At 49.7% G+C, this 23,179-nt stretch overlaps 1 protein-coding gene across 1 annotated transcript in view; it reads left to right on the top strand.

Annotated features, from left to right (window-relative positions):
* LOC149337703 (uncharacterized) overlaps positions 1 to 23,179 on the top strand; it is a 75,884-nt gene that overhangs the window by 6,287 nt on the left and 46,418 nt on the right. The window contains exon 4 of the mRNA XM_089554496.1: positions 1,813 to 2,124. Within this exon, the coding sequence (XP_089410622.1) occupies positions 1,813 to 2,124 (312 nt within the window). The remainder of the gene's footprint in view (positions 1 to 1,812; positions 2,125 to 23,179) is intronic.

Raw genomic sequence — 23,179 nt, 5'->3', positions numbered from 1 at the left:
ACTCGCTGGTCTCGGAAAAGCTGTTCTCCGCGTTTTCAGTCATGTCGACAGCGCGGCTCAGGGTAGTTGTGATATCTTCGGGGACTTCACAGCGCGGCGAACACGCTAGTGAAGTCACCGTCAATACAGCACGAAGGCACATCTCAGGTTTCGGTCTTCGGTTTTCGGTTTCGAGTTTTGCGTTTTTTGTTGTTTAAAAATGATTTTACAGTTGCTTTTGAAAACCTTGTATCGTACACATTACAGGAGGTTCTTAGGAACACGAAACAGCCATTAACTTAAAATGGCTAAAAAATCGCCGGAATTACCCTTTAAGCCGGAGCTTAAGTGTACCCTCCAATTTTTACAGATGCGAGAAAAGGTATATTCAATCTGCGCTACACTGTGCGTGCGCGCAGCAGATTTCACTTTCAGCTGGGTCGCGTAGCGAGTTGAGCTGGGACATTGAACCTGGCGTCGTTTATGTCGAGCGAGGCTCCAATCGAGCATGTGGTCACGGAATATGCCAACTCGCATGTTTTTAGAGGACACCTAACGCGAGGTGTGGGCGGGGACGAAAGTCTTTAGTCCATTCGACACGTGGCCGGAATAATGACCGGAACAGTTGTGCTGATAGCGCCTGTGCCGCGTCATGTGTCTTCTGTATCATGCGTTGTCATGTGTCGGCGTTATCGGATGCCTGAAACGTTGTCTGTCCGTGACGTCGCTTGTCACATGAGCGCTTGCCATATAAAGATGCTGCTTGCGTGAAATAAAGGCTTGCTGTTATCGTGCCGGGATTGGGGCCAGTCTCAGTTCCTTCCTGCCCGCTGCCTGCCCGCGCTCGGCGTCCGGCAAGGGCCCTATCGCCACAGCAGTGCGCCTGTTGTCTAGGCCGGCGCCCTGCCGGCGAACGCGCTTTCCCCATCCGCAAGTGAACTCGCCCACAGATGCCGCGCTCGGGAGGTCGGCATGCTGGCCTCCCTGTGGCGCCGACAGGCGCATGTCGGTCTCTTTTAGCCGCTCATTTCCGGCTGTTGTCGTGCAATTCTTCGCTCGTCTTTGCGAATTTTCACGACAGACTTCGAAGCGAACATTCCCAAGTTCCTGGTCGTGCTTTACCACCCTAGCTCTTGTCAGGGATAGAAAATAGGCGCTTAGATTGAAGCAAAAACTAGATATAACCTTAGACACTAAATTTTTTTTAGAACACTAAGGTCATGATATGCGGATAGTAGAAATAGGAATGGTGTCTTTTAAAATGCAAAAGTCACTGCATGCATGAAGGTTTTCTTTTTGGTAAAAGCAATTAGATAATTTTTCCAGTATTAAATAGGTGGCGCCCAACCAATAAATAGGTGAAGAAGTGTTTTTCAATGACAGTATATAGGTGCGATTTGTATACGCCATTCTATCCATGCAGGCTGTGGCCCGTAACAGAGGTCTTTCTTTAATGGCATAATACTCTTTGCAGACAACTTTCCGTTAAGAATCGTAAGGTATAGGTGCACTTTTTGCCTGTGAGCAACAGTGGCCTTAATTAGCGCTTTTATGCTTCATTGTGGAGCGGCGCCATTTTAAAGCAAACAAAAATGAAGCGGAAGGCGCGACAAAACAAAAAGAAAGAAGCGGCAGTTTGTCCCTTCCCTATTGTACAGCTTGTGAAGACGCGTAGGATCCACCTTCGCTGTGCGTTCTGTCGCGGCAGCTCGCATGCCTTCTTCAGCGTTGTTAGTACTGGCCTCGAGGAGTGAATCGACTGCTCATCTCGGCTCCCTCAGAACGGCCAATATTGCAGAAATTGATTAGTTGGCTTCCTTTTTTACACCGCAGTGCCTGCCTGTCCATGATCGGGAGCGTCGTCATCGTCTTCCTCATGGTGGCCCTGGTGGTTGCCATGATGATCGCGCGCCGCAAGCAGAAGGACGACTCCAAAAGGAGAACCGCCGGCGGTGTACAAACGACTGCAGCAGACACTAATAAGGACTGGACCACCCCTGCCACGGTCTCGGAACAGGCCGTGACCACCCTTGTCGTGGTCACCAACGAGGTCGCGTGCACCAGTGGCGGAGCCTCTGTGATCTCTGTTAGCTCAGACGGCGGGGACGCCCCGACGTCTCGCTCCGACACTCCGGTTCTTGTTTCGTTGCTGGATAACACTGGTCCTCCAGTTATAGAAGAAGAATGTCCACTTATATTTAATAATTATTTTTCTTCAGTGTTCACACAGGAAGACCATTCCACTACTCCACCATTAGTAGATACCGATTACCAGTATATGAGTCCCATAGAAATAAGGGTCTCCGGTATTGCAGCATTAATAAACAATCTCAAGATTTCAACTTCTGCTGGCATTGGTGATATTAATACAAAAATTCTCAAAACCACAGTGATCCATTCAAGCAATATTCTCTTCCATATCTTTCGTCAGTCGCTATCAACTGGTGAAATTCCAAGGGATTGGAAAATTGGTAAAATTATCCCCATCTTCAAATCAGGTGATAAAACGAACGCGCAAAATTATCGCCCCATATCTTTCACATCGGTCCCATGTAAGATCCTCGAACACATTATCGTATCAGCAGTCGCGCAGCATCTAGATAGTAATAATTTCTTTTTTTTCTAACCAGCACGGGTTCAGGAAAGGCTTCTCTTGTGACACTCAACTACTGGAATTTACTAACGAGCTACTACACAATATGGACGAGAACTTCAAACAGACTGCATATTCTTAGATTTTTCAAAAGCATTCGACCGCGTTGCGCATTCACGCTTAATAGGTAAAATTACTTCCCTCAACCTGGACTCACTAACAACCTCACGGCTAAGGAATTTCTTGTCTTTTCGTAAACAGTTGACAGTTTTTAACGGCCACTCATCTACGTTTAGCGATGTTCTATCTGGTGTTCCTCAAGGAAGCGTCCTGGGCCCGTTGCTGTTCCTGATTTACATTAATGATCTGCCATCCAACATTACATCAACCATTCGCTTGTTCGCAGATGACTGCATAATTTACCGCAAAATCCGATCACCTGCAGATCATCTTGCACTTCAAAGGGACCTCGATCATGTAACCGCTTGGTGTTCATCATGGCAAATGTCACTTAACACTGAAAAATGCAAGTTAATGACATTCAGCCGCAAAAAAATCTAACTCCTCGTTCAATTACATTCTGGATAACAGCTTAGTCTCTCAGGTGTCTTCTTACAAATACCTCGGTGTCCATTGTTCATGTAACTTGTCCTGGTCCACTCATATACAGAAGATAACAGCTAAAGCATCCCGGACCTTAGGCTACCTAGAACGGAATCTTCATGGAACTCCTGCTACTGCCCGTAGGCTCGCCTATCAAACATTTGTTCGTCCGCAACTCGAATATGCGTCATCCATTTGGTCACCTCACCAGGCTTATTTAATTAACTCCCTTGAATCAGTCCAAAATCGTGCTGCGCGTTTCATCTCCAGAAACTATGACCGTCACTCAAGCGCCACAAACATTAAATTATCGCTCTCTCTTTGTACCTTGCAATCACGAAGATTAATTGCCATAGTCTTCTTATTTCACAAGATAGTCTATAGTACTAATCATTCGACTCTCCCTCTTGCGCATACTCACCGCACCTCGCGCCGTTTAAACAACCATCTCAGCTTCCAACGCCCTTCAGGTAAAACCGTTGCATTCAATTCATCCGCTTTGCCGCAGGCTATTGTTCACTGGAATGGTCTTCCTGAACAAGTCGTCAATATTCGTGATCCAGCTTCTTCTAGGACCGAAATAACAGCCATTTTTTTCTAATTACTGACGCGTCAATAACTATTGCATAATGATGTTCTTATTGTTTTATGGTGAGTACTAACGGTCAGATGGCATTGTGTAATGATGTTCGTACTGTTTAATGAATACTAAGGGTCAATCAGCATTATATAATCATGTCATTTATGCTCCTGTTATTACCCCTATATATGTAATCCCCCCCTCACACAATACTCCATGTTTGGAGCCTGTGAGGCAACGTGATTAAATAAATAAATAAATAAATAAATAAGAAGCCGCAATGGCGTAGAGAGCTCGGGTGCCACATGTGAAGAAAGTCGCTGTGGCTTTAAGAACACGAAAGCTTCCGTTTCGTAACGAGCGTGCATTGGACAACGCTGCCAACCTTGATGCCAACCACACTGTTGTAAAGACAGTTGATAAGATTGCTTTCCTTTTTTGGTAATATTATTTTGCTCCAAGATCACCTAGCCCTAAGAAGCATTCACTGTCGTGCGGCCGACGACGTCTTCACCTTGCTGATTACTGCAAACATCTCCTTTGCCATCTTTTTCTACATGGCTTTTCGCTTCTCAGCAGCCCGGACAAAGATGAGGCAGGAAGCCATTGTTATTAACGTCGAAGAGGTTAGTGCCGGGCTCAGGGGAGAAATTTTGGGTCGCTCATGGAAATGATCAGGTACGTACAGTCTTTGTCAAATGTAACCAGGCTGGATGGTTTGCTTTAGCTTGTATAGTGGAGCCCTTGTGGCTTTCCTAAAGATCAAAAGCTGTTGGAAGGTAAAAAGACCCCCAGTCCTTACCTCTAACGACCATTTCAGCTTCAGGGAAGCTGTAAGGGCTCCACTGTACGAGCTACAAGCAAACCATGCAGCCTGGTTAATTTTGACAAAGACTGCACTTGCGCGAAGAAGACGGGACTCTACAAAGGAACACACATGTACAGAGCGCCATTTCTGCCATTTCTTGGAAATGGAAGTCCCCATTTAAACCATGCATTCCCACTTCATTTTTGGTTGAACAAATTTCGTTCAGGATGTTCTTCTCGTCGTGAACGGCAGTTTACCAGTATCCGTGAAGAAAATAACAGGTGCATCTTTCCGGTACTCGCCTGTGGTCAAAAAGGCGGAGGCTGACGAAAAGGGTTGAACTTGAGGTCAAAGCAGCGGACCATGCACAGAAAAATACGTGTAACGTTCAGACAGCAAGAGGACAGAGAGGGTTAGGGATAAAACACGGCTTATGATATTCAAGTTCAAATCTAGAGGAAAAAATCGGCTTGGGCAGGGCATGCGATCCGCACGCAAGATGACCGATGGTTCTTAAGTAACATACCGGATTCTAAGGTAAAGGGATTGCAGGGAGGGTTGGGAGAAAGTTAGGTGGGCGGATAAGATCAACAGATATGCGGGGATAGGGTGGCCGCAGCTGGCATGGGACAGGGTTAATTGGCGAGTTATGGGAGAGGTTTTTTTCATGCAGCGGGCGTAGTCAGGCTCCTGCTGATGATGATGGAGGCGCGCGAGACAACCGCCTTGTGTCTCTGAAATCCGCCCTTGTCACCTCAGGCGCTTGCATGGTATGCTGGGGTCTTGTACTCAGAATTGAGGAAATCCATTATTTGCGACTGAACAAAAGGTAATTTGTCGTTCGTTTTTTATTACCTTGTTTTAGCTTTGAGGGGTATGGCGATTCCCCGGTGCCAGCCTCACATTCCGGGACGAAGACAGATACCTCGCACAGCGTGAATGAAAGGCTTTGCGCGTCTCTAAAATGCTTCAAATTACGGAATGTAATTAGCGTGTAATCATGATTAACGTTTCTTGCATTTTTCCAGGAGTCTTAGCTCACTGACCGGAATCTGGTTTCTTTTATTGCTGTGGAATAATTATTTACATTTAACTATTCAGGGATTATTGCCCACGTAACCCTTTCCAACACAAGGTTTTTCACATATTACGCATATTTTTGTCTTGCGTTCTTCGCATCCTTAGCCACCGCGGTGGTTCGGTGGCTACAGCCTGATCGACTGCTGACCCGAAAGACACGGGTTCGATCCTCATCCCGCTGGTAGCATTTTGATGGAGACTAAGTACCAGAGGCCCGTGTACTAAGCGATGTCAGTGCACATTAAGGAACCTCACTTGGTAGAAATTATCGAGCGCCTTCCATTACCGCGTCCTTAATAGCATGGGGCGCTTTGGAATGCTAAACCCGATAGACCACACCATTCTCCGTAATGTCAGCGCCGCACGACAGTGGAGCCAGCAAGGCGCCAAGCGCATGCGCAATAGGGAGCGACGCGAGCGCCGCCAACCACGTAGCGCAGCTGCAGCAGCTATAGTACGACAGTTCTCGCGGACGGACGGACGGACGGATAACAATGAGTCAATAAAGGCTTTCGTGAGTCGCCCACCCGCGGCAAGATGGCTTCCCCAAACCCACAACGAGGCTACGACCCGGACGCCATGGCCTGGTCCGAGGTTCCAGCAAACCCAGCGCCTGATAGCCCGGACTCTGCGCCCATCGAGAACTTGAAGTAATTCAAGCTAGTGAAACGCCGCTCCCGCAAGCGGAACGCTACCTCCAAGAAAGCGGACGCCACGTCGGCAGGCCGCTCAACACGGCACAACGCTGCTGCGCGCGCTGCAGCGCTTCACGGTGGGCCCCAGTGTAAGACCGGACCTGCATGGAAACCAAAGCCGCTTCCGCGGCTTCATCCAGAAGACATCGTTATCACCTTGAAGCCCCGGGTGACCGTCGCTCTGAAGGATGTCTATCAAAATGGCGAGCTGGGATCAGCGCTCGCGGCCTACCTGGGCGCCAAGGCCGCAGCATCGCTGAGCCTGCTCCCCACATGGGAGCAAAACCTGATCGTGGCAGGCACCCGAGAGCCGCACGTCGCAGATAAGCTACTGCGGGACTTCGAACTAACAAGGCCAGCTCTCCATGTACGGCCAGTTGAAGCTCACTGGTGACGTGTGCCGTGGCGTCATCACCGTGGCCAAGCACGAGACCAGTGAGTCCCTGCAAAACAAGATACAGTAGCGTGCTGGAGAGCTTGCCGATATCCGCAAGATTGGAAAATCAGACGTCGCGGCGCTCACCTTCGTGGACAAAGTGATGCCGCGATACGTTCATTACAACTCAAGTCACCCTTGCGTGCATATATGAAAACGATCCCGGCCTGCGTGCGGTGCGGTACTGTGGGACACCGAGCGGACACATGCCCCTGCCCGGATCAAACGTGCGGCCTTTGTGGCAGTGTGGTGTCGACCGTCGACGGGGTGAACACACCGCATGAGTGCACTCCGTCCTGTGCAGTCTGTGGGCAAGCCCACTCCACCAACTCCCGGGACTGCACGGGAAAATTCAGGCAGCTCAAGGTGCCCAGCCGCAAGGCTAGGCGCCCAGAGCTCCCTGGAAAACAGCCACCTGGCCGGCCGCCAAGTCATCCCAATTTAGGCGCCGGTGGCGGAACGCCGCATGGGGCAGACGGCATCGACAGCCAAACGTCATCATCATCATCCTCGGTGAAGTCACCGCCCGGGAACAAGACTACGCCCCCACCGCCACCAGCGGCAGCGTCCCAGCGGCAGGTACGCTGACCACTTCCCGGCGCTCAAGACAAATGACGTTGCCGGCGCCCGAGCATCAGCGTCTCAACACGGCACACAACAGGTGAGCAGCTGGGCTGAGATCGCCTCCTTCTCCTCCCATTCCCCCTCCTCCCCAGTTACCGTCTCCGCACTCGACGCGGAATACAAAAAACACATCGACGTGCTCCGGGCACAGAATGAGCTTTTCCTCAACAAAATTCAAAATTTAGAATCAAAATTGGCGTCCGCCGCTCCGAGCCCGCAGAACTCGGACGCAATGGAGAGCGACGCGGAGATCTCGCCTGCCCTCGTGACAGCCATCTCCGCGATGGAGGAGCGCTTAACTTCTAACTTACGATCTATGATCGAGACCGCCATGGACCAAATCTTGACCAAGATCAAATCTGCCGTCCCCGCGGTAGTATCAAAACACATCTTGGACAACCGCCGCCTCCTCCGTCGGACGGGGCCCATTAGGGACGTATCCCGTCCTTCAAAATTCAACCGTCTGATTATTGGTTCGGACAATCAAGACAGCTGCCCCGCTCCTTCCGTCATCACCCCCTTGATGGCGCACTCTGGGGCAGCCAATCCCTCCTCCTCCACCCTAAAAATTTTAAATCATGGCGAGACACCTTATTTAAAGGAGTTCCGCCATCTCCAATTCGGCCATATCAACTTCCATAACGCACTGGAAGTGTAGAGGCTTTAAAAACCGCACTAATCGGGCCAATATCCGCCTCTACCTTGAAACCTTCGAGTCCCTGCCAGCCGTGGTTGCCCTCCAGGAGCCAGGCCTGGGCGCCACACTTTCAAATTACACGACGTTCCAACAGGATCCCGCGTCTTGTCTTCTCGTTCACAAAGCCTACACAGCCAACTTAGTGGATCTCGACCTCCAGCTCGAGTATTCCTATGTAATGGTGATTATCCTACCACTCCGCGGCAGGGACCCGCCGTTGCATATACTCAACGTGCACTGCGCTCCCAAACTAAAGCTAGTGACTTTTCGGACCTCTTTAGCCGCGCGGTAAGAGTAGCGGGTCGCGATCGCCTGCTGATTGTGGGCGACTTTAACGCTCCCAGTCAGCTATGGGGGTATCGCAAGGAGGAGTCACGCGGACGTAGGCTGGCGGAGCTCGCGTCCACGTTGGGCCTCACCCTCCACACGGACCCCGTCCACCCAACACGGCTAGGAAATTTCGTGACACGGAATACGTGCCCGGAGTTAACCTTCACTCGCAACATACAACACGTAGAGTGGCTCAACACCGAGGAGACCCTCGGTAGCGACCACTGCATCTTTGACACTACACTACGCACACGCCCCCTCAAGCGTCCCAGAACACAAGCAAGATTGGACGAAAATCAGGCAAAATTTCAACTCACTTGATGATACACCCATTTCCGTGCAAGGCTACCCACTATGGTCCCAACAGCTGCTGACACTCCTTTCCTCGCATGAAATACACATCAAGCTCTCAGAGGCAGTCACTGACGTGGATAACCACCTTCTACACCTCTGGGAAGCCCGTCGCAGCCTCGTCCGCCGTTGGCGACGCAAGAAACACAATAGAAAGCTTAAAGCTCGAAATGCCGAGCTTACCCAAAAAGCGGCAGAGTACGCGGCCCAACTCGCCGACTCCAACTGGGTGGATAGATGGAACACGGCCGCGCGCCGCCGCGGTGGCTCAGTGGCTATGGTGCTCGGCTGCTGGCCCGAAAGACGCGAGTTCGATCCCGGCCGCGGCGGCTGAATTTCTTTGGAGGAGAAATTCGAGGCCCGTGTACTGTGCGATGTGAGTGCACGTTAAAGAACCCCATGTGGTCGAAATTTCCGGAGCCCTCCACTACGGCGTCTCTTATAGTCTTAGTCGCTTTGGGACGTTAAACCCCATAAACAAACAAACAAACAAACAAACAAACACGGCCGCGCGACAAATGTCCAGCCGAAACACGTGGCGTCTCTTTCGAGCCCTAATTGACCCAACCCAAACACGAACCGAAACACAAAAACATTTGCAGCGAGCCATGCCCGCTTTTCCTGGCAACACGACTCAACTGGCACAGAAACTTCTAGACCAGTATCTGTGTACAGCCCCGAGACCCCCGTGGATCCGCGTTCTCTTATGCAGGCAGAGAGAACACGGAGCTGGATCAACCTTTCCAGCTCCATGATCTGCGGGCGGCTCTCGCCAAAATGAAACGGGGCATTGCGTCAGGACGGGATAAGGCCACCGTCAAGCTTTTGACGACCCTGCCCGACTTGGCATTCCAGTCCCTCCTGGAATACGTCAATACGATTTGACGCGGGGACACCCCCCTGCCAATCGAATGCAAAACGGCTTTTGTCACTTTTATTCCTAAAGCTGGCAAACCAGTTACACAGATTACCTCCGTCCCATCTCTCACCTCATGTGTGGGCAAACTAATGGAGACGATGGTGCGGAATCCGTTATCTACATATCTTGAACACAAACATGTCTTTGCGAGCACCATGTTCGGATTCCGCCCACACAGATCCGCACAGGATATTCTCCTGTAACTCAATCGGGAAGTCCTTGACCCCCTCGAATGCCCCCATAATGATCGGGTAGTACTCGCCTTGGATCTTGATCTTAAAGGGGCATTTGACAATGTAACACATGAGATCATACTCACTAACGTAAGCCACACCGACTGTAGCCTCAACACATTCCGATACATAAGCCAATTTTTAATGAATCGTCAATCCTACATTCGAATTCAAGATTGAGAGCATGGTCCTTACCTACTCGGCACGCGGGGAACCCCCCAAGGCGCGGTATTTTCCCCGCTGCTCTTCAATCTGGCCATGATGCACCTGCCGGCCCAGCTGAGTGGTGTCACCGGTGTGCAGCATGCCCTGTACGCCGATGACATCACTCTGGTGGGCCACGCAGGGCAGCACAGGGGACATTTAAACCAGCCTGCAAACAGCGGCGACGATAGTAGAGCGCTACGCCCACCGCTGCGGTCTTCAATGTTCCCCTCAAAAATCGGAATTTCTGCACCTCCGCCCCTCACAGAAGTACACAACTAAAATATCTCTTTCTGTTGAGAGTGGTCCCATACGCGAAAGTGATGAGATACGGGTACTCGGACTCTACATCCACAAACACAGGCGGCCAGACACTACATTGGCCAAAATCCGTAAGGTGGGGGACCAGGTGGGCTGCATGGTCCGCCGGGTTTCCAACAAACGCGGAGGGTTACGAAGTAAGGATGCCTTGCGGCTGGCAAGCGCCTTCGTAACTAGTCGAATTCTCTATTCGACTCCTTATCTCCACCTACGGAAATAAGAGGATGACGCCCTTGAGGTCATCCTTCGCAAAATTGTTAAACGTGCCCTTGACCTCCCCATCACTACTTCAAACAACCGACTTATGGCCCTTGGGGTGGTGCGCCTCCAGGAGATCCGGGAGGCGCACCTTACAAACAAGTACACGCGCATGTCGCTAACGGAGTCGGATCGCCGCCTTCTTGCTCGACTCCATATCCAACACTCCACTCCCATGGAAGACAGGTTTCATATCCCGGAACTGTGGAGACGTGCCCTCCACGTGCGGCCTCTTCCAGCAAACATGTCACATGAAGACCATAATGGTCGGCACCTACACGAGCGGAAGCGCTAGACCGATATTATGGCAACAAAACTGGTGTATACTACGTGAACACCTCCGGCTCTCACCACGGGGGATGGTACACGGCCGCGGTAGTTCACAACAGCAATACAGTTAATGGCCTCACTTTCAGAGCCCGCAGTGCTACACAAGCAGAAGAGGTCGCGATTGCTCTCGCGGCCTCACATTTCAATTCAAAATACATAATAACCGACTCACGAGGGGCCTGTCGGAACGTCGAACAAGGCGGCACTCCCTTTCTAGCCTATCGAATATACCAAAATTGCATACGGGATACGGACCCCGCACACCGTTACCTTATATGGGCCCCTGCTCATCAGGGGTTGGCAGGAAACGAGGCAGCAGACGCAGCCGCCCGCGCGCTCTCTCACCGGGCTGTTTTCTCCACCCCATCTGATCAGCAACCCGAATTTAATCCGGTCTATACGTTCAAAGATATCACAACCTACTGTCAAGATAGCCATCGCCTTTACCCTAGCCCATGTAAAGGCCTCAAGAAGGCGGAGGAGCGGCTCCTTCTCCGCCTCTTCACCAATACATTGCCGTGCCCGGCAGCCCTAAAACATTTCGACCCCTCCTTTAGCGGCAACTGCCCGCACTGTAGTGCGGTGTCTTCAGACACCTATCACATGGTGTGGGCCTGCCGCTCCAAGCCGGCCATTCTCCCCATCCCCAACCCAACCCGGGAGGACTGGGAGGCCACCCCGCTCGGCTGCCACGACTTACAGGCCCAACAAGCCTTAGTCGGGCGCGCCCGGGCGGCAGCTACCGCCACTGGGGTCCCAAACTAGGGACCTCCACCTAGTGTTTGTAAGGATCGGTCCCTTACGGGCTGATCCAAACACCTCCTGTCCGTTCTGAATAAATGTTTTGACCACCATCACCAATCGTAGAAACCGCAGTGAGTGGGCACGTCTTGGAAGCGTGTACTGTGAGCGACACGAACGGTGATCACGGTGACTCGGAGTACTGTCAACGAACCGCTATGGCACCGAGGAGAGAAGGAGCTGCTACCGCAGCCTTCGCAACAACTCTGGCTCTTGTCGGAAGAGCCACAGCCAACGCGTGCTGGTGGTGGTGGTGGTGAAAACTTTTAATTACTGAAATAGAGTTTGGGAGCCACAGAGTGGCCACGCTACATGGTCGGCGTCCCTAGTCCGGAACACCGCATGACAATGTCCCGTCTCTAGCCCGTTTCACCAGAGCCCTTTGGGACTCAAGCGAGGAGCAGTTGAGAAGGGCAGTCTCCCATGCCTCTCTGGAAGGGGTAGGGGAAGGGGGGAGGTGGGGATTTTGAGTACATGCCCACACCATGTGGAAGGGAGGCAGGCAGGCACAGGCAGGCAGGCACAGGCAGGCAGGCAGAGGCAGGCATGCACAGGCAGGCAGGCAGAGGCACGCATGTACAGGCAGGCAGGCATGCACAGGCAGGCAGGCACAGGCAGGCAGGCACAGGCAGGCAGGCAGAGGCAAGCATGCACAGGCAGGCAGGCAGGCACAGGCAGGCACAGGCAGGCAGGCAATCACAGGCAGGCAGGCACAGGCAGGCACAGGCAGGCAGGCACAGGCAGGCAGGCACAGGCAGGCAGGCAGGCAGGCAAAGGAAGGCAGGCAGGCAGGCTGGCTGGCTGGCTGGCTGGCAGGCACAGGCAGGCAGGCAGGCAGGCAGGCAGGCAGGCAGGCGCAGGCAGGCACAGGCAGGCAGGCAGGCACAGGCAGGCAGGCAGGCACAGGCAGGCAGACAGGCACAGGCAGGCAGGCAGGCAGGCACAGGCAGGCAGGCACAGGAAGGCACAGGCAGGCAGGCACAGGCAGGCACAGGCAGGTACAGGCAGGCAGGCAGGCACAGGCAGGCAGGCAGGCACAGGCAGGCACAGGCAGGCACAGACAGGCAGGCAGGCACAGGCAGGCAGGCACAGACAGGCAGGCAGGCAGGCACAGGCAGGCAGGCAGGCAGGCACAGGCCGGCAGGCAGGCAGGCAGGCACCGGCAGGCACAGGCAGGCAGGCACAGGCCGGCAGACACAGGCAGGCACAGGCAGGCAGGCACAGGCAGGCAGGCACAGGCAGGCAGGCACAGGCAGGCAGGCAGGCAGGCCAGGCCAGGCCAGGCAGGCAGGCAGGCAGGCAGGCAGGCAGGCAGGCAGGCAGACCAGGCAGGCAGGCAGGCAGGCAGGCAGGCAGGCAGGCAGGCAGGCAGGCAGGCAGGCAGGCAGGTAGGCAGGCAGGCATTCAGGCAGGCAGGCAGGGAGGCAGGCAGGCAGGCCAGGCAGGCAGGCAGGCAGGCAGGCAGGCAGGCCAGGCAGGCAGGCCAGGCAGGCAGGCAGGCAGGCAGGCAGGCAGGCAGGCAGGCAGGCCAGACCAGGCCAGGCCAGGCCAGGCCAGGCCAGGCCAGGCCAGGCCAGGCCAGGCCAGGCAGGCAGGCAGGCAGGCCAGACCAGGCCAGGCCAGGCCAGGCCAGGCCAGGCCAGGCCAGGCGAGGCAGGCAGGCCAGGCGAGGCAGGCAGGCCAGGCGAGGCAGGCAGGCCAGGGAGGCAGGCAGGCCAGGCAGGCCAGGCAGGCCAGGCAGCCAGGCAGCCAGGCAGCCAGGCAGCCAGGCAGCCAGGCAGGCCAGGCAGGCCAGGCAGGCCAGGCAGGCCAGGCAGGCCAGGCAGGCCAGGCAGGCCAGGCAGGCCAGGCAAGCGGGCGGGCGGGCGGGCAAACAGGCGGACGAGCGGGCGGGAAAAAGCGCGGTTTGACAGGGCCCCTGTTCCCTATTAATAAAGGCTACATATGTTATGAATTCTGGTAACAAACACAATTTGACAACAGCAACGATTAGGAAATGGTACAAAGATCACCTTTAAAAAACATAGTTTAGTATTCAATTCGACATAGGAGTATGAAGTAGCAATGAGGGTTATTAAGAAAGTCAATTTGGAATACACCATATTTTCTACACGCGCGTCTCCACCTCCGCCTCCGTACCGGCACAGTGTGGACGGCCGAACGCCTACACGGTTACCGTGGTGCTTCCAGTGCATTGCGCGCCAACTGCGACAGCCATGACGTCAAACTAAGCACAACTGCAGCTTTTCGCTTACGACTGCCTAACTTTTTTTTGCGCTGGGTTTGGATACTGTCGTCTTAACTTCCATTCGGGCGGCGCGAACAGATCAGCTTCGCTCAGCAAGCTTCGCTCAACAAGATCAACAAGCGCACCAGTTTTCTAACCAAGCGTCGAACTTTGTCACGATTAGTTTTATCGCATAGCAAGCTGATGAGGAGGCATTTTACCTACATTAAAATTTCCTTGGAGAGCCGCTGCGGTGGCTCAGAGGTTATGGTCTTCGGCTGCTTACCCGAAAGACGCGGGTTCGATCCCGGCCGTGGCGGTCGGATTTCGATGGAGGCGAAATTCTAGAGGCCTGTGTACTGTGCGATCTCTGGGCACGTTAAAGAACCCCAGGTGGTCGAAATTTCCGGAGCCCATCACTACGGCGTCTCTCATAGCCTGAGTTGCTTCGGGGCACTAAACCATATAAACCAAACCAAACCAAAATTACCTTGGAGTTGGCGTTTAGCATGCACTGCCATTACACAGCACAAGGGCGGCGTGCATATCCGCTCCATTGAAACGTGGCCGAACGCAAGACGCCTGTGAATTATGCGATAGAAAGAGAAAACTATTACACGCACCTCCTATTCGCGCAGCCCTGATATGTAGCAATATGTGATATGTCAATTAGGTGAGAAGAAAATTTACTAATCAGTCAATATTTCATAATAACGGCATGAAGGACTGGCAAGAAAAAATTAGAAACGTGCAATATTTTTGAGGGCGCGTCGTCGACGCGACTGCCAGGCGGTTCGAATGAATGTTAGGAGTGCCATATGGTCTCAAAACCTAGCCATCGGCTAAAAAAGAATTAAGTTTTGAAGCCGCTTCTAAGGCCATAATAGCAAGAAAGTAAAACTACCGTCATTGCGAAAGAATCCACTGCCAGGTGGCCGCAGCAGAAGACGACGACAGAGGCGCTGAAAGCCGCTTACTTTGAATTTAGTCAAAGTAATTGAAAGAATGATGCATAGTCGCCCCATAAAACATGCTCAAAGTGTTGACGGTGTCAGCACAGCACAGACTGGCTTTCGTCGCAAATGCTCTATGTGGTTCGCACATTTGGATCTAGATAGTAGAATCCGGATCTCCATACACTGGAGGGAAGCTTCAGCTTTGGTGGCTCTTGATGTAGCAAAGGCCTATGATGCAGTGGGAATAAAACCGGGCTTTGCAAGAGAGGTGAGCAATGGTGCTGACGCAGAAGGCAGCCTGGTCTGATGGAGGCTGAACATGTAGAAAGATGTCCAGAAAGGAAGCATAGTATTGAAGAAGCGTAGCTTGTTGGGCCAGTTGGTGCATGGTAAGCAGAAAACCAGCGAAAAGGACGCATTCACAAGGCGTTGAAGTACATAGTACCTACGATAGTGTAGAACATACAACTTTTCTTAACAGACTTGCTCAGTCATATCCTTCATCCTTGATTTATGCGTGGATACCTAAATGTCTGGAGGACAGATACTTTTCCTGCACAGAGGGAACCCTATGTTCTAATATCTATCAAGAGATGTACCGCAAGGAGTGGTCTATCACCGCTGCTTTTTAATACTTTGGTCAGTGACATCCCCATTCGTACTGATATAAGAGTCTTTGTGCATGCAGATGACATAGCTTTTTTCGCCTCGCACAAGGATATCCATTCCTTTTACCAGATTCTGGAGGGATATTTGGATGCTCTAGGAGTATGGTTGCAACGCATTAATTTATCCCTGAATGTTAATAAATGCGGCGTACAGCCGGCCAAATATTTAGCTGGCGTGCGCAACGGCCGCGTTTTCTGCGCTCCTGCATTTTGCAACGAAGCAAACTTGCCGAAAGCTCTATATTAAGCTCGGGCTAAGTGAGCCTGTGCTTAGATTTGATATTTTCGCAAGTTTGCTCCGTCATAAGCTGCATGAGCACGGAAAACGCAGCCATCACGCACGCCAGCTAAAGATTTGGCCGGCTGTACCTGTATTTCCTCCAGACACGCCTTTGCGCATACCATTAGTCCATCGCTATAACCAGATCTCATAAGTTGAATCCGTTAAATATCTAGGGGCTACTTATCACCCAATATTAGATTGGAGCCTTCATATAAAGAACAACGTGTTTAAAGGAAAACGCGCTCAAGGGCAGCTTACACGAATCGCCAATAAAAAGATTAAAGTAAAACTCTTGTTTGGGCGAGTTGGTTCATCTTTGAACTGGTACGTACTTGCGCGAAGAAGACGGGACACAACAATGGAACACACACGACATATACAGAGCTCTGTGTATGTCTTGTGTGTTCCTTTACTGTGTCCTGTCTTCTTCGTGCAAGTACGTACCAGTTCAAGTAAAAAGATTGGGATGTGCTGTGACACAATATTGTCACTATACAAAGCCTACGTACGAAAGCGCGCCCTACGTCTCTGCCTTGGCCGCCCAGAAGCTGTTTCAAACGCCCTGCTTTATCTGGAATCCCGTGTCCCTGATCTAATTTGCCGCTTCTAAATACTGACGGTGCACACTTTCCTCAGGCCTTTGGAACCGGTGACTATCAGTACTCCTATTTTTGTGGGTGAGCCGGCCTTATTCTTTGCTGATCAATGGCCATGGTATCAAATGCGACCAATTACGTTAACACAGAACCCTTCAACACCGATTGGTGTGGATCTCAGTTCTTTGCAGTGGGTTGACCCGCAGGCAGCAGTGCAATTCCATTTTGACCACATGTTCCCATCTCATGCGAAACACATCGTCGCAAATTTGTTAAATGGTCTTCTTTCTGATCACATAGCGGAATACTACGGTGTTTTCTGTGGATGCCTCCGCCAGCTGCCAAAAAGCGGCAGTTGGCATCTTTTCGCAGGATTTGTAATGGAGCTATTCTCTCCGCATCCCAGATTATATTCCTATACTTTTTGCGCAGTTTTTGGCTCTTGGAATAGCCCTGCATAAAATTCCATTTCACATGTCACACGCTATCATCCTTGCTGATTGTTTGTCAGTCTTAGTCTCGCTTCAAACTTCACAGAAAGATTTTTTGAGCCGTTTCCTGCGATTTTTTGCCCTATTTACTTTAAAGGAGGTCAGTTTTACTTTGGTTCCTGGCCATACAGGTATTCATTTATGCGAAGTGGCTGATTACTTAGCAAGATCAGGTCTTGACGGGTCAGTGACACATCCGGTTCAGAATTTCAGCCTTCTTGCGATTTCCAGGTTTCAGCGGTTTCAACTCATATCAGCCAGATTACCCAATCCCTTACTAAATACCAGTGATCATGAGCGCTTAGCATATAAAAGGAACGTCCATTCCTGTAAACCCAGGCTGTGTGAGTTTTCAATGACGCGTTTTCGGTGCAAGATTTCCAGTTTAAAGTTATATTTTTGCTGATGTGGTCACCGACAAACCTATCTGATTCATGTGGGGACGTTGAATCTCTAGACCATTTTCTTCTCTACTGTCTAAAGTTCGCACTTCAGAGGAAGATCCACCTGGAGGTCCCTCTCTCAAAGTAAGGGCTCCCGTTATCTCTGCCAGTGCTGTTATCGTTCGGTGCGAGCGCCAAAAGGTTCGCATTGGGTTCGATTTGTGGGATTCGCCATGATTACCAATTGAAACTGGTAGGTTAATTTCCTAACACTTCTAAAATTCTTCTAGGTATTTTTTCACGAAAATGCTTTTGATACAGTTCTCAAAATTCAAGCCTGGCTCTAATATTTGTTCTGTTCGCCTATGAAAATTTCCTTGCTTAAGCCTATACAATTTGGCCAATCCCTCCATGAATTAGGGTATGTGCTATGTTTTAAGAGGAAGAAGAAAGACGCCGCAAGCTTGGCCCATCCCATGCGATCTTTTCAAAGGCTAACAACAACAACAACATCCCCTCGCGTGGGTTTGTGCCATGCTTACTGAGGTGAAGAAGAAGAAGAAGGGGAAGCCGCAAGGGTTCCTCGACTACCTGTCAAAGCCCGGTGAGCAAAAGTTTGCCGTTTTCATTTCGTTACAGGAGTTGGCGAGTGGTTCATAGTGAACAGTGCTGTGGCGTAACGTGGCAGGATTACCGGCCGGAGCCTGCATTTCCTGGAGGTCACGCTTTGCTGTAACGAAAGCCCCCAGACTCACGATAGATTCTCTCCTAGTGTGATATTACGCTTGATTTGCTGAATAACAATTCTTTTAGTGGTAGTCTGTGTCATATTCTTCTTCTTGTACGATTTGACAGCCGGTGGCGTCGATAACTTCTAGTCCCTAATTGTAGCACTCGTATTCACTTGTTTTGTGTTGGAAAGACCTGCACGGTCTTTCCAATATTGTGTTCTTTGTTTCGCCCTTCTATGCACTACGTGCATATTTAATGCGCTTCTTATCGGTGTGCACTTAAGCACGGCCCCACATGTGCTGGAGTGTGCATCCGTATATTATCGCACATTGCAGGTTCAGTTCTCATCACAAGCGTGTACAGCAGAGACGAGATCTGTGCACTTCACAAGAGCCTGTCTGAGAAGCATCAAATGAGTGTGCATCAGAGTTGATAACGGTAGAAATTCGGCCACTTTTATGCGGAATGGTTGCTGCGTTGGCTTACTGGCTGCAATGTTGTGATGCTGAACCGAAGGCAACAGGATGAAGCACGGCCGCGGAGGCAATATGTCAGTTTAGGCCAAGTACAAAAACGCCTTTGTTATGTGGGGTGTAAGAACATGTTAAAAATACCAGGTGGCTGAAATTAATCCACATCTCTCCATGGATGGTGTCTCCTATGTTCCACGTGCATTTTCTGCACCTGTAACCCTGCATACTCTTACATACGGTTCCGGAGACTCGCCCCAACATTTCCACGCTAACATGAAATAATAACCGTAAATAATGAGGGAAGGAAAAAAGCATTCTGAGATTTTGCGCCATCTTCTTCTTTGGTTGCCAGTCAGTGCAAACGCCTGAAAAGCTTTGAAAGCAAGATATTACTACGCATCTGAAGATTCGACCATTCCCATCAATATGTTCTTGACAGTATCTCATCATACCCGCCGTTTCCTCAAAATTATTGTCGAGACCGCACATCACTCTTTTTCTGTGGCCGTCTTTACTAGGCCCGAGTGCCGAAAAACTTTGCAGTGTGGTGGTCATTTCTGAAAATACATAAAATACATGCGTAGATTGATTGATCATAGAGAAAAGGGTCCTAGAGCGATATGGATAAACTAATGACAATCGTTGTCGATAGCAACAGTGAACAGTAACGAGTTAAAGGATATCAGGACAATATTATAGCATATCTCACAAAAATACATATTGAAACACAGAAGCCAGAGATACAGCCAATAGGAGAAAGAGCACAAGTAAACAAACAAAAATACAACAAAAACTGAGCAGGCTAGCAGTTGGAGATAAACATGTTAAGCTGGCGTTAACATGACGCTAAAGATAGGAGCCAACAGCCACAGAAACCAAGGGGCACAGGGGATTTTTTTTAAGTTATTTATTTTGTGGTGTTGATCAATTTAGAATATTACTGAATATGTTATCGTTTAAAGATAACTGATTAGAACAGCAGAAGAAAAAACAATCACCTGCCGCCGGTGGGATCCGAACCCACGGATCCGACCGGCGGCAGGTGGTTGTTTTTTCTTCTGCTGTTCTAATCAGTTATCTTTAAACGATAACATATTCAGTAATATTCTAAATTGATCCACACCACAAAATAAATAACTTAAAAAAAAATCCCCTGTGCTCCTTGGTTTCTGTGGCTGTTGGCTTCTGTCATATTTATAACGAGCCCCTCATCCCCTTCCCTTGTTTGCTTAATTGCTTAGCGAGGGCCTCGATTCTGGCAGCCTTGACGCCTTAGGAAGCATAAGAGGGTTCTCACGCAGCTTCCACCCTCTCCGTTCGATGACGTTCTACGTCACACCTGCGGTAACTCAGGACGTTCTACGTCCGCCGCTTATGAACGTGGGTGGCGCTGATGAACACTCTCGAGGTTAGGTTACTTGTAAACATAAATTCCCCCGAAAGCAGAAGAATTGACAGCCGTCGCCGTAGCTCAGAGGTAGAGCACCGGACGCGTAATTCGGAGGTCGTGGGTTCGGATCCCACCGGCGGCAGGTGGTTGTTTTTTCTTCTGCTGTTCTAATCAGTTATCTTTAAACGATAACATATTCAGTAATATTCTAAATTGATCAGCACCACAAAATAAATAACTTAAAAAAAAATCCCCTGTGCCCCTTGGTTTCTGTGGCTGTTGGCTTCTGTCATATTTATAACGAGCCCCTCATCCCCTTCCCTTGTTTGCTAAAGATAGGGCTATTTTAATATAAGGGGGCCATGATTTCTAAAGTTTAATGAATTAAAATCCAACTGCATGAATCCAGATTTGGTGCGCACTTTCGGGAGCAAAAAATTATTCCCATGCGAAAAGCGGGCAACATGTGCGTTACTGATGTTGTTCATGAGTATGAATTGGAAAATTATATGATGACTTATTACCCTATAAGCAAATACAAAGGCGTTGAATTTAATGAATTTATTATAATCGATTACATTAAGCTCTCTATACAAAAGGGATGCTGGAAAGTACCGGTTATACCATGATAGAATTTTGACAGCTTGAGTCTGAACAAGTTGGAAACACGATGAGTGGGAACTGTCTGTCAGCCGCCAAGAAGTTGTCAAATAATTTAGGTTTGGTTTGGTTTATGGGGTTTAACGTCCCAAGGCGACTAAGGCTATGAGAGACGCCGTAGTGGAGGGCTCCGGAAATTTCGACCACCTGGGGTTCTTTAACGTGCACTGACATCGCACAGTACACGGACCTCTAGAATTTCTCCTCCAAAGAAATTCTAGCCGCCGCGCAAATAATTTAGGGCTATGAATAAAGGCATAGTAGAGAGTCGTTAAAGTGCGCACGTTAAAAGAACGACGAGCTTTGAGTAATACTCTAATTCCAAATGAAGTCTTTCTGTAATGCGTGCATATGCTGGTTGAATTTTAAGGAAGAATCTAAAAATTTGCCAAGAAACACAGTGACCAGTTGGATAGGATGCTAGTTAATATAGAGTGAACAAATGTCATCTCCATTAAGAGCGTGGAGTAAAATATCATAAATTTTGATTTGAAAGGGTCAACCGAAAGCTTGACTTTGGTACACCTCACAGAAATGTTATTTAGATCTTGATTAAGAGAATTAGGGGAGCCAAGCACTTCATGAGAGTGTGATATTCTCCGCATATAAAACACAGTCAGAATTAGGCACCTTGGGAGGTCATTAATACATCAAAAATAGAAGACAGCCGAGAATTGAACCTTGAGGGCCACCCTTTTTAACAGTTTTTTTTTTATCACAAAAAAGAAACCAAAGATGCGAACATGTTGTTCCCGGTTAGAAAGGGAGCTGAGTAATAAATTTAGCGGGTTCCTCAGGTTACCGTAAAAAGCAAGCCTTGAGAAAAGAATGCAATGATTAATCGTGTCAAATGCTTTCGAGAAACCACAAGGAACAACAAGGTTGCATTTGTCAATTTGTAATTTACACCAGTCAGTAAATATAATTAGGCGAGGTTAGTAGAAAACCCAGTTCGAAATCTAAATTGCTTATAATATGAATGATGTAATTTTTACAGGTAGTCTGACAAGCTTCTAAGAATTACCATTTAAATTACTTCACTTAAAAAAGGGACACTAGAAATAGGCCGGCAATTAGCGAGTGAATATTTGTGTCCATTCATAAACACTGAATAACCTTGGTTGTTGTGCGAAGACACCTGTAATGATATAAGGTTTGTTATGTAGGTTAGTACATCCGCAATGATATCTGTTATCGCTTTCACATGACGTCGATGAATACTGTCTAGGCCTGCTCTAGAGAATTTCAGGCTCATAACTAGGTTTTTTATTTCATCGGGTGAAGTTGGATAAAGGAAGATGGTTGCGAACAGCGGCTTGGCAGATCAGGAGGAGCTGAAGACGGTTGGAGCGGAAACGAATACAATAAGCTCTTTTGATAGGGATAGATAATATAGACCCCCCATGATTTATATTGGTTATAACATTATTTGAACTCATGATAAGGAAAGCGTTGATCAAGGACCATTGCTATTTGCTCTCTGAACAATTGATTGTGATTCTGTTTTCGCAGTATTTATTTCTAGATGCACTTAATAGTTGGTTTAACGTGCTACTGTTATATAGCGGCTTTTGAGACGAATATTGAAACGCTGTTTTGTTAACTTTTTATATAGGTTATCGTTGCGCAGGCTAATAAGCAAGCCCCCAGTTAGTGACGGGTTTTGGGGTGACTCATAATTTTGAAGCGAAAAGCTTCACTACCCGTACCACAACCGCGCTTCGCGTAAGCAGTCGGAGCCCAAGATTTGCCGCAAACTGCGCATGCGCGAAATTGAGCGACGTCACACGCGGCTCAAACAAAAAATAAATAAAAGACAAAGAGTGCTCCAGGAAACTCTCATATCTCGGTGGACATCCGAACTGCGCTGTAAGGGAAGCAAAATGAAGTGAAAATTGGTTTTAAGGAAAAGCGACGACGCCTGTCTCTCTCATATCTCGGTGGATACCGGAACCGCGCCGTAAGGGTCTTCAGGAAAATGAAATGAAATGGAAATTGATTTTTTTTTTTAGCCGCCGCGGTGGCTCAGTGGCTATGGTGCTCGGCTGCTGGCCCGAAAGATGCGGGTTCGATCCCGGTCGCGGCGGCTGAATTTCTTTGGAGGAAAAATTCGAGGCCCGTGTACTGTGCGATGTCAGTGCACGTTAAAGAACCCCAGGTGGTCGAAATTTCCGGAGCCCTCCACTACGGCGTCTCTCATAGCCTTAGTCGCTTTGGGACGTTAAACCCCATAAACCAACCAACCAAATTGATTTTAAGGAAAGGAAATGGCTGTCTCTCATACTTTGGTGTACACCCGAAAGGAATGGACGCCACAGTACATGTCTCTGAAGCAACCTTCTAAGACAACACCGTATTCACTACACGCGCGCCTCCTCCTCCGCCTCCGTACAGGCAGTGTGTGGACGGCCAAACGCCTCCACCCAGTGCATTTTGGGGTGCTCCCAATGCTCCCGGTGCTCCCAGTGCATTGTGCGC

The sequence above is a fragment of the Amblyomma mixtum genome, chromosome 7 (assembly GCF_055824585.1).
Source record: "Amblyomma mixtum isolate Tamu chromosome 7, ASM5582458v1, whole genome shotgun sequence".
In the NCBI taxonomy this organism is placed as follows: domain Eukaryota; kingdom Metazoa; phylum Arthropoda; class Arachnida; order Ixodida; family Ixodidae; genus Amblyomma; species Amblyomma mixtum.
This window is presented reverse-complemented; position numbering and strand designations above follow the sequence as displayed.